Source organism: Lissotriton helveticus, chromosome 2_2, assembly GCF_964261635.1.
Source record: "Lissotriton helveticus chromosome 2_2, aLisHel1.1, whole genome shotgun sequence".
NCBI classification, from domain to species: Eukaryota; Metazoa; Chordata; class Amphibia; order Caudata; family Salamandridae; genus Lissotriton; species Lissotriton helveticus.
This window is the reverse complement of record NC_136060.1, coordinates 422,264,532-422,279,655: the sequence shown is the minus strand read 5'-3', so window position 1 is coordinate 422,279,655 and position 15,124 is coordinate 422,264,532. Positions and strand designations below refer to the sequence as shown.

Here is a 15,124-nt window from a genome sequence, read left to right as displayed (position 1 = left end):
AAACGGATTGAAATGTTTTTCACTACCAGGACATGTAAAACTTAAAAGTACATGTCACACGTTTTAGATACACTGCACCCTGCCAGCTGGGCGGTCCAGGGCCTACCCTTGCGGTGACTTATATGCATTAAAAAGGAAGGTATGGGCCTTGGAAAAGGTTTTTTTCGCCAGATGGAAATTGCATTTTAAAACTGCACACACAGGTTACAATGTCAGGCCTGAATCATGTTTAAAGGACTACTTAAGTGAGAAACACAATCAGTACTGCAGGCCCACTAGTAGTATTTAATTTATAGGCCCAGGGTACATGCAGTGTCACTTTACTAGGAACTTACAAGTAAATTAAATATGCCAATTCGGGATAAGTCAATGTTGCCAAGGTTTAACCCCTTCCATGTGCTCGTCATGAACAATGGGAAATCTGGAGTAACAGCGCTCAGGGGGAATTGCTGTAGCATTGATGAGGTTAAGGAATGAGCACATTCACTTTAGAACTGGCTAGCAAAAACGAGATCAGCAAAAAGTGAAGGAGGAAGGCAAAAGGTTTGCGGAAAGACCACTCTAAGGCTGACAAGTATAACACTATTCAACAGTACTGTCTAACTCAACGAAATACACACTGGAAACACACAGGAGAAAACTAGCATAAACATACCAAACCATCTTGTGTACAACACTGCATCAAAAGACACTGGCCTTGATTGTAATGCTCACATAGAAATCACTATGGTTGCACTTGTTGGTGTGCGGTATTCTTTTCCAACATGGCAATTCTGCTTCTGTTTGTTTTAATAAACATTTAGAAATGATTTAGAAAGCCCTAAATTACTATCAAGCCATTTATGTTTATGTATTTGCTGTTTTCAGAGTATATGGTAAAGGAGAGAAATAACTGACTTTGCTGTATTTACCAGTGTTTTATTCCCCTAGACATAAAAACACTGGCCCTACCTGGATGGAACAAGCAGTCTGATAGGCTTGATGTTCAGGAGAGAAGAACAGGCGAGGACATTTTTCACTCTTGACACAAATGGAACTTAAATGAGCCCAAGTGTTCAGTACCTGTGTTGCTGATTGTCAGCCTGCTTGTAGTGATAATGCACAGCCACCGCAGAATGAGGACACAGCAGATAGTGATTTTCCTCCCAGCATCGGGACATTGTTTGAATAATGTCCTCATCAGAGGCAGAAAAGGAGCTCATCCCTTCGGTGATCTGCAATTGAAGAGAATATTAAAGACAGTGAAGGATGAATCCCAAATAACCACACAGAAAAGAATAGCATATTTTGGCCTGCAGCATATCAACATAAGGGCAAAACTGGAAAACACTTTGCTTGGTCCTGGATGTGAAGTTCAAGGTGTGGGCTTCCCTCCTATATTCTGTGTAATGCAGAATTAATTCTGCCTTTTTCTCAAAAAGCTGAAAACAGAGGCCTCGTTTACACAAATTCATATATCTGCATCCATAGGTTTACTCCCCCGGTTCAGGGCAGATTTACAACCTTTTCCCAAGTACTCCTGGAAAAAGTTTGTGAGTTACCCATTATGTCTATGTAAAAGCAGTTGTGCTTACTTAACTAAACATATTTTACACCTGTGAATGCAAAAATGCCTTTGCATTAGTGCAATTGCGGGCAATTGGATTGTTACATTGTGTTTTGCTTTGCCCACGAGGAAATACTTTACTCCAGGTGTTTGAGAATGTTCTCTTCCCACTGCCCCCATGACATTATTTACTCCTGTCCTAGCCAAAGAAAATATTTGACTATTTTCAGTTTAGGAGTTTTGTAGCTCACTGTGGTTGTAAATAACACAAACCATCAATTCGTAGTTCTGAAAAGGATCCTACTGTTCCTACAGATGAACCCCTGCATCAAACTATTAAATCCTTAGAGTGATCTCACATGGATTCCTGTAAAATAATCTAGACAGTAGCCTCGAGAGAAAATAGGGAAACTTCAAAGGATGCAGAATGTTATGTTATGTTATGTTATGTTATTAAAATTTCTAGAGCGCACAGCTGCCCCAGCAAAGGGGCGTCCTGGCGCTTTGACAGATGCTGTAACATAACACACAAAAGAAATTAACCAGGAACTGGAAAGAGGAAAGTTTTAATAGCCTGCCTGAAGGCGAACATATCCTCAAGAGCTCGAATGTGAACTGGTAGCGAGTTCCATAGGCCAGCCGCTAGAACCCTGAAAGAGCGGCCATCTAGTGCCAAGTCTCTGTATACCCTTAAAACAAACAATGGACTCTGCCATTCTATAAGCAAGTTGAGATCCATTTTCATTAACCATGGATGCATAACAACTGTAATATCGATGGGCCCTATTTTGTCTGCACGTGAGTGCTCACTGCAGATTCCTCTACTGTCATAAAGGTAGACATCCTTTACAACGCGGTGTTTACACCGTGCGTCCTTTACTACGTAGCCATTACAACGCAAGTCGTTACTACGACTTGCGCTGGAGGGCGCTCTTGTTAAAGGAATAGTTTGATTTTCTATTCCAATACCTTCCCTACTGTTACATGGGCTGGAGTTGGAATAGAAAATGAAACTAATCCACAATCAAGCGCCCTCCAACGCAAGTAACGACTTGCGTTGTAATAGCTGCGTCGTAAAGTACCACGATCATTTTGATCGCGTTGTACTGACGTACATCCACCATGACTGGAGTTCAGAACTTTTCCCAATGGAGCGAGCAGTGCAGAGGTTGTAAGCACCTAGAACTGCATATCTGGAACTCATTAAGAAACATTTGCAATCGATTTCTCACACTTCCAATTCAACTTTATATTACACATTGAAAAGACCCAGGCATGCACAGAGATGAAAATAAGGAAGGGCCTAGGAATAACTCTATTTCTTAAAGCATGTGGTAGAAAAGAAGGCTTCACATGATCAAAATATTTGCTAAGTGAAGAAAACAAAAATCTCAATATTTACATGCACACTGAAACTATGCCTGCCTATTTTCATCAGATCAAAGGGTTCAAAGGCATACTGATCAACTAAACTCCATTATGCTATAAAATGTATGAAAATTACACATTTTCCTCCAGTGTGACTCAGACCATGAAAGATCCAGAAAACCTTGTAAATCACTGCTTTGGTACACAAGGAATGGCAGGGTGTTCGAGTCAGATCCTTTTCAGAATAACAGTATGTGATAAATATACCTAAAACAAATCATTACCCATTAAGTGGTTCCCTGATCTACACACTGGAGGCTGACAGCCGTTTTTGTGTAGCAGGGATGAAAGGTCCCTTGCATGGCTCCGGAGAGTGTGCTCCCTGCCCTGCTGTGTGTGGCTTTTCATCTACAGTCTCTGTTTTCTTTTTGCCCCAGTGAGTTGTGCTCTGAGGCACAGGAAGCACCTGGGCTTTGTGGGCAAGCGGTGGTGAAAGTGTAATGTCTAGTGAGGGGACATGCCTTTTTATTGGTCCTCTTGGGGGGGGGGGTATGCCTACTGACCCTCCCCATGTAGAATGTAAATGTAGTGCTTATATAGCGCACGAATCAACCCCGAAGGGGTCTCAAGGCGCTGTACACATACCGCTGTGGAACCCTTCTTGGCCTTTCCCTGTTAAGTGCCCACTCCTGGGCACCCCAGCGCTGTTGGGGCCGTTGTGGAGATTAACCAAGATATTGCCCAGAGTTGCAGAGTGGGACCCATGATTAGAATAGGCACTGAGGCGAGAATTATCCGTTCCGGGGAAATTGAGCCCAAGACCCGCCGAGGCGGGAATTGAACCCTGGTCCGGGCCAGACCTCTGCATCATGATCTGCCGCTCTAACCATTGATCCACTCTTCTCCACATGTTCTGCAACTCTCTCTTAAGAGAGTCTTTCATAGCCATGCATATGGAAGATGTGTGGATATTGTGTGTACACCATATGTGTGATGCACTGATGTGGGTTGAGTACAAAGACTGTGTACAGGTTCATAAGCCTGCATGGTGGAATCCATTTTGGATTCTACATGTGTGTAGAAATGGAAATAGTATAAAAGGTTTCATGAGTCTCCCTTTAGAAGGTCTTTCACTTCCATTAATGTAAGATTGTTGTATTTGACTGTTTTTTCAGTGTCTAATCCTCTTCAGCTCCTTTAGTAAGCTCTGGACCAACCCAGTAAGCTCTGAATGGCCTGACGCTACTCACACCAGATCTCACATTTGTGTTAATCTGGTGTATGCTGTGAACTTCAATTACAATAAATCCCTTGCCAGACCTTCTTGTGAAGAATTTCTGGAAGTTTAAGCTTTTTGGTCCTTTGGAACTCTTCCATTATTTTTCTGATGAAACTGCTGTCCGACTCCATAAGTAACCAGAAGATCCTCTCCATGTTGTAAGGTTCCTGTTCAGAAGAGAGCGGGAGAAGGAAATCCATAAAATATATACTCCACCTGTGACAGACAAAACTTAAACACAAGTATTCTTGTCAGGACCTTTAGAATCATTTAATATAATTTATTTAATCTTAAACGTAACTTGGATCCAAACCCTCTAAATCCCACAGCATCATACTTGTACTAAACAATCTGCCAATAACATGTTGCAACCAACATATCGACCTCAGAACAGTCAGACAGCAGCCAGTTTTCATGGACACATCCTATCATTTATAATCAATGCCCCACAATTGCCAAACGTGCAGGCCTCCCATGCCACATTCAGAACAATGTGAACTCTGCCCTCTCAACCCTGCATTCAAACCTGTGTGAACTCTGCTAAAAAATAACTTTGCCATTGTCAGGGAATTCACGTGCCCCACAACAGCTCCTTGGCGTTCCTCCTGTGCAACAAACTCTCCATCCATTTTTTTGAGAAAATGAGTACCATCTATGAAAACCTCAAACCCCAAACGAAGCCTGAATCCCTTCCCCCTATGACTCACAACCCAGCACCATGCATGCATGGATGTATGACATTACAACGCATGCTTTTACCACGCATGCCTTTACATCGCAGTTTTTACAACGCATGCTGTTACAACGCAGTGTTAAGGGGTGCTGCATAGTGAATAGTTTAATTTACTATTCCAACTCCAGTCCCCGTGGATAGTAGGGAAGGTGTTGGATAGTAAATTAAATCCATTCCCTATCCTAGAGCGCCCCCCAGTGCAATGCGTTGTAATGACATGCGTTGTAATAGTTGCGTCGTAAAGGCACTGCGTGGTAAAAGTTGCGTTGTAAAGGATGTTTCCCTGCATGCATGCATGATAGCTTGACCAGACACCAAGCTATCATGCTCGACATAAATCTCCACCACAGAGTCAACTTTGGCACATCACAACCTCTTTCAGGACATGTGCTATGCCCGTCAGAGGGGAGGGGCTACAAAATATTCACCTTAGGGAACCAATCTATGATTTTCATGTTTGTTAAAACTGGAGCTTAATGCAGAAAACAGTCTATGACACGTAACCGCACATTTGAAATCCTTTCAATAAATAGTATGTGTGCCATAGCTCTGATGATTACCACCCCACATCATACAGGGAGAAGATTCAGCATTGACCCTTCTAATCGACATAAAAATGCTGAAGTCCTTTGCAGGAAGGCAGTAGGCGTGATCTAATGGTGGTCCTGATTCGCCCACCATGTCTATGCAGGTGCCTCGTACCACGGGCGCCGTGAGACCGCTGCAGTGAATGTACCAGTGCATGAATATAAACTAGTGAGCCGGTTCCAGTGGTTTAACCAGAGCTGTGGGTCAGGAGACGCTGTGGTGCAGGAGATGCTGGGCGGCAGGTGACGCTGCGTCTGCGGCTCCCTAGGCCTAACTAGCCAGGCGGCTATGGTGAACTGAGGAGTCTGGGGAGATGGCGTTGGCAGTGGCACGTCCATTGCATGGCAGCTTCCTTGAGTGAGTGTCTGGGAGCGAATGAGGAGACACTGGCGTTGTGGAAGAGCAGGAGGCGCTATAAGGAAGGTGATCAGCACCGAGAGCTCCGGCAAAAAAAATTTGTGGTGCTTGTTCGGTGTCCAATGGGAGCACTCCAGGAAGGGACTAGGCCGGTAAGGTCCTGCCAATGGGGGGGCAGAGAGACTTGAACATGAGGCCTCATGCGGGCCCTCGTCTCTGCTCCTGATCAAATTTCATGGTGTGCTTGGGGCCCCAGTTGTCATTATAGGGAAAATAATCCTCTAATAAGATCTGTTTTGGGTCTTGGTTGCTCCATCATTCTGCTCCTAGTTATTGATATGAAGAAAAAGAAAAGCAGAGGACATCTCTTCAGGCTTAGACGGCCATAGGCCCGGGCTAGGAGGAAGGCGCAAACAGTAGAGCCTCTTGACGATCCAGAGTTAACTTGTGAAAGGACCCTTCATCGATCCATGAACTCATTGCACTTTGATCTAAGGGAAAAACAGAAGCAAGCAAGACACTCACTAAAGGGAACTTGGCAGGACCCACAGGGAGTTTATCTGGTGGAACGAACATCTGAGAGGCTGAGTTCAGGGTCAGTGCTTTGAAGGGACGGTCTGTGGAGTTTGTAGGGGAGGATTCTAAATCTAGCTGGCAGCGCGCAGTGAAGTTATAGTAAAACTGGATGGAAGAGCTAAAGCACCACGTCACCAGTGAACAGGCATCCATATGTGAGTGTTGGGAGTCCCAGCACTGTTGCGATTGGAGGAGCTCCCTGACAAAATGGAGATGGTGCTGGCTGGACTACTGGGGCTACAACCAAACAAGATGCATGGCTCAGTGAAAAAGATGTACAGACTCTCCTCTATCCAAAAGCAATAGCGGCTCCTGGAGGGAGTACTGGCGGGCAGTGACGCAGGGCGGGGGAGAGGCAGGGTAGGGGGTAGTGAAGTCTGGATTATGGCCGAACGGAGGTAAGTATACAAATAAATAAATAAAACAAATTTCATTGCGTTCGCTGCAGCGCGTTTGGCCATGCAGGGCGCGCAACAAAATGTATTAAATTTATTTATTTGTATACCTACCTCCGTTCCGCCATAATCCGGACTTTACCACCACCCCCCACACCCTGCCCCTCCCCTGCCCTACGTCACCGCCTGGCAGCACTCCCTCCAGGAGCCGCTACAGTCCAGAACTGTATGAGTGGATGGTGCAGTGATGGTAGCATCAAAATACTGTGGACTTGAGAGGCTATATTCTGAGAGAGGTGAATCACAGGAAGATTGTAGTGATGGGTGGAACAAAAAAAACAGTTTCTGTTTCGGCAGACAGAATCTGCAACAGGCTTTTCTTGGAAGTTTAGAAAGTCTTGTGATAATAACATTATATGTACATAAAATATGAAAATATATATAACTGATGCATAGTTCTTATAGAAAACTAATAACTGAAATAATTCACAAAATCGAAATGCCCTTATGAAATGTATTCTTACTAATAATGTTGAACAGCAGTAATTCAGCTAATTTTCATGTAGGCCTCAAAAGCTTTAACTGTCCTGCGCAAATGTAAAATCATACGAAGCAGTCACTTCAGCCACTGTGAGAACTTTCTGTGAAGTTTCTTTTCTGTATTGGTTAACAAAGGACTCACTTCTTTCTAAGAAACATACTTGATAGAAATGTAAGAATATTATTGTAAACGCAGGGAAAGGCGCTTGAGAACGGATGGACTGTGAGCAGTGAAAGTGACAGAAGAGTAATGCTATTAAACTTAATGAATCTTAATAAATACGATTGTAAAGTTCAGAAATGTAGTTTAATGATGTTTTAGGGGTATTGTCAAAATGTATGATATTATGTATTTTTATGATGATTTTTAATTGTCGAAATAAAAGCTAACTGAACTGAACTGAATCTAATGAAATTTGCAAAAGGATTACTTAATTCTTCTGGATTTTTGTGATTCAATCACCCCAAAAATGGCCCACAGTGAGTGGCTAATGAGAAATTGATACATTAAGGGGTGTAAACCAGGAACTTTTTGAGGTATAATTGCCCCATCGAAGAAGGAGTCGGGGCTGGCTGTTATTTTCCATTTTCCCTGCTCTGCATGCAATGGAACTGACTTCTGATTCCTATTGACTCCCTTATGCTATTCCCATCTATACTGGGTGGCAAAGTCCTTAAATGAACTGAACTATCCTTAACTGCGACCCTGGAACCTGTACTTTTCCAGCTGGTAAAATTGAGCAGGAAATAACGGTTCAGCTGAAGGGTTAGCTGACTCCTTCTGTGGCTAGAGGTGCTGCAGTTCAGACTCGGCCAGATCTATTTGAAGACAAACTGAATCGACCAGCCTTGCTTCGGTTAGTATGATTGTTAACTGAATCTCGAAACTCATTTTGTTTCTCTCCACAGACAAACTTCCAGCTGTCTTTTAATGCTCTGTACTGCATTGTGATGCTACATGTACGAGTGACATTGTCATTAAATCTGATTTGAAATGGAAATTCTTGATCTGTTTATCCAAACTGAGGTTTTAGATAAATGTTTTTCATGAGTTATCTTTAGCACTTCTGTCTCATTCTTTTAGACATATTTCTTGTCTCAAGGTGTTTGTATCAGTGTCTGAGAAAAGCTATGAAATGGGTTTTTGAGGTAACAACTATTTTATTTCAGGTCCTCATAGAATAATTGTTTCACGTTCTCCAATTATTCTAGTCCCTATTAGCTCAACAAAAAGAACCATTGGAGGACCATGGTTTCCGGTATTCAGGTAGAGAATTCTGTGTGTTCATAAAATAGGATGAAATGAGCCTGATGATTCAAAGTTTGGTTTGATGTAAAGAGAAAAATTTAGCAAGCTTCACACTGCATCAATGGCTACCATTAGCAAAAAAGCATTTGTAAATTCTCAAACGAGAAAAAGATGACGTGAATATTTGAGAACAAAATATATATTTTAAATATCTTTATTTATACATTTTCCGAAAAAATGAACATTTTTAAAAAAAAAGAAACAAAATTCGTAGCAACACAGTGTAGCAATACAGTAGGAAACATACCATAGAGTCCAATACAGTAGCATATCAATCAGACATGGCAAATGACTTCTTAAAATACCAAATATCAATACACACATGGATATTCCCCACCTAAGGACCAGCTGTGAGACGCCACTTTTCGGTAACAAGTGGACAAAGCACCTAACCCGTATACCATTACAAAGTTACAGGCCCAAGAGGGTTGGCCGGTTCCTGGGTGGGGGGATTACTACCACTCTGCATCTCTAAAAGATAAGCTTGGAGCGGGTGCCAGATGTCCACGGGCCTAGAAGCCGTCGGCTGTAGCTGCCCATACGTGTCGCTTGTGGTATTGCAAAAGATCATACTTTGAAGCCATGCAGCGAGTGTAGGGGAGCGCAGACCAGCCCGCTTAATAGCTATTTCACGCTTGGCAAGAAGAAGCGGCATATAGATGTAGGGAGATCATAAATATAACCATGTAGCACTAATAAAGGTGAGGGCGCAATCTCAATCTCCACCATCCTGGACAATTCCTTAAAAATCGACTTTCAATAGTCCTCAAGCTTAGGGCAAGTCCATGTCACATGCACAAAATCGGTCTCTGGGGAGCAACATCGCGGACACGTATGCGGGTGTGAGGGATCCCTGCAATGTAATTTACTGGGGATTATGTATGCTTGCCATATAAATTTAAAATGCAGGCATTTATGCCATGCCAGTGGTTGGGGGACACACAGCATGTTTATCTACAACACCGCCTCCACTGCACGTCTGTCAGGGGGTACCCCAGGCCGCTCTCCCAAGCTGCCTTGAACACACATGTCACGGCCTGGGAGCAGTGCCACGGTCGCCTTATACATCCAGGCCACTAAATGACTCCCATCATTACTCCTAATAACCGTAGTTAATGTAGTAAAGTCTGGGGGCTCCAAGGGATAACTATCCACACAGGCACGTACCGCCCTCTGCACCCGCAGTAGTATAAAATGGTCCATCATAGTGGCCAAGCGGAAACGGGGGTCCTCTCTACCGGAGAAAAAGTGTCCTCCTGGGAACAGGTCACCAAAGGTAGTCATCTGGAATTTAGCCAGCGAACGTTTTACCAACGCTTCCAGCAAGATTGGAATCTATCCGTTCCCTGCCAACGGCAGTGCCAGGGAATACAAGATGCGGGCCCCAGTCACACATCGCAACCTCTGCCACGCCCAGCTGGTAGTGGACACCGTTTATATATCCTGTGGATCCCTAGGGAACCCTCATGGTAACAGAGAGTTAAGAGTAGCAGGGTGGACCAAATCAGCCTTGGGCCTATAATATGGAATCCGGAGGACTGTGCAGTACCAGTGTAGTGCCAAGTTCGCCTGCGAAACAAGGTAATAAATCTGTAGGTTCGCTATACCAAGCCCACCCCTCTCGTATGGAAGCGTTAAGGTGTCCCACCCAATATGGGCGGGTCTACAACTCCCAAACCAGTCGTAATAACAACGTGCACAGTTTGGTGAAAAAACTCTTATAAAATGGTATGGGAATGTTTAAAAACAAATACAGGAACTGTGGCAGCACCACCATTTTTATTATAGCTATCCTCCTGCCGGCCATGGATAGGGGCAGTCGCAACCAGCTTTCAATATTACGTTCAAGCTCGTCAACGGCTGGGCCATAAGAACAAAATATATTTTGTCTCTTGGCAGATAATGGCAACAAATATGTTTACACTGCAGTTTATAGAAGAAGGGAGGCTCTTTGTGGCAGTAAGAAATACAAACGTGCCAGTGAAGGCCACAGGCAGTAGCTGGATAGCAGCATCAAATGAGAAATGTATCTGCAAAATTGAAGCATGGAAAATGCTTCAGCATTTTACCATAATCTGTTCAAGATATGACATGATATACAGGAGATGGTTAAAGTGTGTCATGATAGATAGTACGATATGCAGCGGGGAAGAAATGAGGGTCTTTCTCTTAAGGAACTGAAATGATGTGTAAGGGTAGAGTGTTGACATTGTGGAATGTGACCATCTCATCCAGCCAAATTCCAGGAGGGTCTGTTACTCTTGTGCCCCCGTTGACATGGACATGTTATGCTTCTACTAAATAAACTACAACTTCTCCACTACATTTTGTGTGGAGACACCTATTACTGAAGTGGCGATGAGTTGTAGGGATACACAGTGTGAGAATAAGACAACAGCACGGGCCAGAGTGACCATTATCAGAAGGAAACCAACATGGAGTGATACCGCGAGATTTACTTTAATGGAAAATGTTTCTAGAGGTGAGAAGCAATATTAATTTTAAGGGTTGTGTGTTGACCCTGGAGTTTTGAATATCGACTTACTTTTCATTTGATAGGTGCATCGTGAAGCTTATGATTTCTAACCAGGCCGCGATCCCAAGTTTCAACAGCAACTTGCCTAGACGCATCAAGCCGGCACGCTTACTCATTGTTCTTTCGCAGGGCATTGCTTAGTGACAAATTGATGTAGCCGACTCAATTGGATGTAGCCGACTCAATTGAATGTAGCCGCGTGTGAGAAGCTCAAGCACAACCTGAGGTATAGCTTGTGAGGCATCTTTGGATAAGGCTGTAGACATAGCTAAGAGCATAAAGAGTTCTTGCGAAGATGTGAAATGTTTAGAAGAATCATTCAACAAAGTGTCAGTATTAGAGGCTTTAGTGGGCAAACTGATGACTATGCCTGATCACAAGAAAAGCAGGGATGTGAGTAAACCTAACATACCAGTGTTCCAACAACGGTAACCTATCTGTTATACATGTGGCTCTCCTAATCATGTTTCTATCTACAAGTACTGTCCAGCAGATGGTTAGCAATGTGAAAAGTGTGGTAAGGCGGGAAATGTTTTTCAAGTTTGCAGAAGTGGCAAGAGTTTTAATGTGTGTTGTGTGTTCAGTGAAGAGTATGGGAATAATGGATGCGACAAACAAGAGGCACATAAGGAATTAGTTTTAGGAATTGTAGTGTTACAAAGCTTTCAAACACCAGCTGGCTCTGCACTTCTTAATAATATACAATGAGGCACTGAGTTAAGGCGAATTACCGCCCTTACTTTGGGAAGCGGTGCTGACAGTATTACTTAAGCCAGGCAAAGACCCTAGCCACTGTACTTCATATTGGCCCCTCTCGCTGCTAAACCTAGATATTAAAATCTTAGCAAAAATCCTTGCTACTAAGCTTTCTTTATGGATGGAACAGATCATATCCCCGGCTCACTCCGGATTCGTACCACATCGGTCGACCTCACTGAACCTCTGCAATATTTTCTTGGTATTAAATAAAGTCTCCCCAAACACTCTTGCAGCAGTTGCCCTGTTGGGTGCCGAAAAGGCATTCGACTCACTAGAATGGCCCTTTCTATAAACCCTTTCTACGTAAACTGCGCATCCACCCTCCCTTCCTGGTCTTGGTTAAGCTACTATACACCGGGCCTTTAACCCGCCTACGTGTAAATGGCACACTCACAGATACTTTTCCCATTTTCGGAGGCAGCAGGTAAGGATGCCCTTTATCCTCTCCATTTCATAGTCGTCATGGATCCACTGGTCCGTACTTTACAGGATAACCATGTGCATCGTGGGGTACAATTAACATATGACCCCCCCTATTAATTTCCCTGTACACAGACGATATATCCCTTTTCGTTAGACATCCGCAGGAAACTCTCCCCCATTAATGCAGGAAATAGCACAATACGGAGACCTGTTAGGACTCCATATCAATTGGAACAAGTCAGAACTCTTTCCATTGACAGACTCCGCCCATGCATCACCTGTGGACCTCACACTCCAGTGGGCTGCAGATGGCACTAAACACCTTGGTGTACACATATACAGGGACGGGGACCAGATTCTACAGCGAAATTACGGCCCAGACATGACCTCTCCTATGGCGCAAGTGGATAGATGGATCGAATTACACTTCTCCATGGCAGGACGTACACCCATAATCAAAAATGGTGGTACTCCCGAAGTTCCTATAGTTATTCATGGCCATTCCCAACCCACTGCTGCAGACATTCTTCCATACCCTGCACAGCCTTCTACAATGCTTGGTATGGGATGGGAGGGTCACCTACAAATTAGTTGTCACACCCTCACACTACCCTATGACCAAAGGGGATTGAGGTCCCGGATTTCCGTTACTACTATCTTCCCGCCCAGTGCCATTACACTTACCAACGACTACTGGGTGGGGGCCTTTTATATTCTGAAGGTCTTCCCCTTCCCTACAACCCGTGGCTCCCCCTCACCAAGGAGACTCTGGTCAAACATACACTAGACCGTTACTCATTGCATATAATAGGTGACCTATTTCCAAATGGCCATGTCCTGCATTCAACTGACACCATACCAGCACAAGATATTCCCTATATGGATCGGTTTGTCTTCAGGAACCTGCACAACATCTTACTCTCCCTTATGCCCACTTACCCACTACTACTGGACGACTTCTCACCCCTGCACATGTTGATCACGGCCACAGACGGAAGCCACATGACCTCTAGACTCTACCATTCCTGCATGACACTGAGACAGGACACCAATGCACGAGCGCATGGCAAGTGGAAAAGAGAACTAGGGACACAGCACATGGACCAAATATGGAGCTACTGCTGCAAACAAACCAAGAATATTTCCATCAACCAGAGGCACAAGTTACTGCACTTAAGATACTTACATAGGTATTACCTCTCCCCAGCCGACATCGTTAAATTTGACTCCTCCATATCTGATCGATTTTAAAAATGAGACGCCGCTGATGCGGATTTCGCACACCTAACCTGGACATGTCCGTTCGTGGCCATTTACTGGAAAGCTATATACTCCTAAATTTCAGCTATGTCCGCCCATGCCATGACCCAGATCCTCTGATGGCCCACTGGGGTACACCCAGAACGTCCCACACACAATCCGATGTCTAGGTTCTATGGCGCTACCACTGGGCAAAAGGGAAATAGCTCTACATTGGTCTGTGCCAGGCCACCCACTGTATCAGACTGGCTGGAAAGCATGAGCTGCTGCAAGGGCTTAGCAAAGACTATGCGAATCTACAATCTCCTACATCCCACCCTATGGACATCAGGACACCCTCCTGCACATATCTTCAAGCCTTAACACTAGATAACTCTACTCTGCCCTCTCCCCCCCAAAACACCACTCAAGGGGAACTCCCGCCATATCTCTCTTAATGGATCTCCTGAAAGATACCACAGCATCACTTTAACCTGTCTAATTGAACATTTTATAGAGCTGTCTCATATAGTATATTTTTAACAATCTTTTCTTTTTTGTTTTTATTCCCATGGGAATTAATGTTGTGATTGGGTGATACTATGCAACTGTCAACTGCTTTACTGTTTAAATTCTAAAACTCAATAAAGACAATAAAACATTAAATTAAAAAAATTGTATCTCAGGAATAGAATGGGTCAAAACTGCAACAGCAGAACTTTGCAGAAGAAGTGAAAAATGTGCCCATCCTCATAAATCACCGAGGGGCTAATTGGCACAGATATATTCTGTCTTACTCCAGTAAAATCAGTAGCTAAGCCCCTCTTTAAATCTTGATGAATGGAGGCACTCTTGTCCTAGATTTTACCTCCCGCCTGCCAGACAGTAATTATACAAAGTTAGGGTGGAGGTAGGGATACCACCTCTTAGATGACATGATCCCTGCTTCTGCTCTATCAATGGGACGGACACCAGTCATCGAATCATCAGGTGGAGGCACGAGTTGCACAATTTTAACATGGCTTAGTAGGGAAGACGTAGGCACCCGGGCGTGGGGTGGTGGTAGTATGCACTAGTTCAATGGTGGTGACTTAAGAATAAAGCTATGGCAGCCATGTTTGTGCAGGAGCAACCAGGTAATCCAGGGGGACTCCCTGAGCCCCCTGGATAAATTCTGACACCCCTGATTGCTGAGACTCTATTGTAGTGGTATCACACGCACACAGTACTAGCAAGAGATTCTACTTTTGCCAGAAGGTGCTTCCAAACCCCATGGGATGCAATACTAAAGATCTCCATGCTCTCCAGAATCCAGTGGGCCTTGGGCCTTCGCACACTGTCTGCGCATGAACATGGAACTGGGGAAGGACTCTCAGAGATGCTCCAGGACCTTTTTAATGTTGGGCAGCTAAGCATTCTGCCAGGTGGCCTTCGAGGGTAGCTTCAGAACTAGGTGCTTGCGATGCCATTAAGATC

At 44.0% G+C, this 15,124-nt stretch overlaps 1 protein-coding gene across 1 annotated transcript in view; it reads right to left on the bottom strand.

Moving 5' to 3' along the window:
• The window catches only part of THNSL2 (threonine synthase like 2), a 159,564-nt gene that overhangs the window by 20,721 nt on the left and 123,719 nt on the right, over positions 1-15,124 (bottom strand). The window contains exons 7-8 of the mRNA XM_078678687.1: positions 4,235-4,360; positions 1,063-1,214 (exon numbers count right to left, since the gene is read on the bottom strand). Of these exons, the coding sequence (XP_078534813.1) occupies positions 1,063-1,214; positions 4,235-4,360 (278 nt within the window). The remainder of the gene's footprint in view (positions 1-1,062; positions 1,215-4,234; positions 4,361-15,124) is intronic.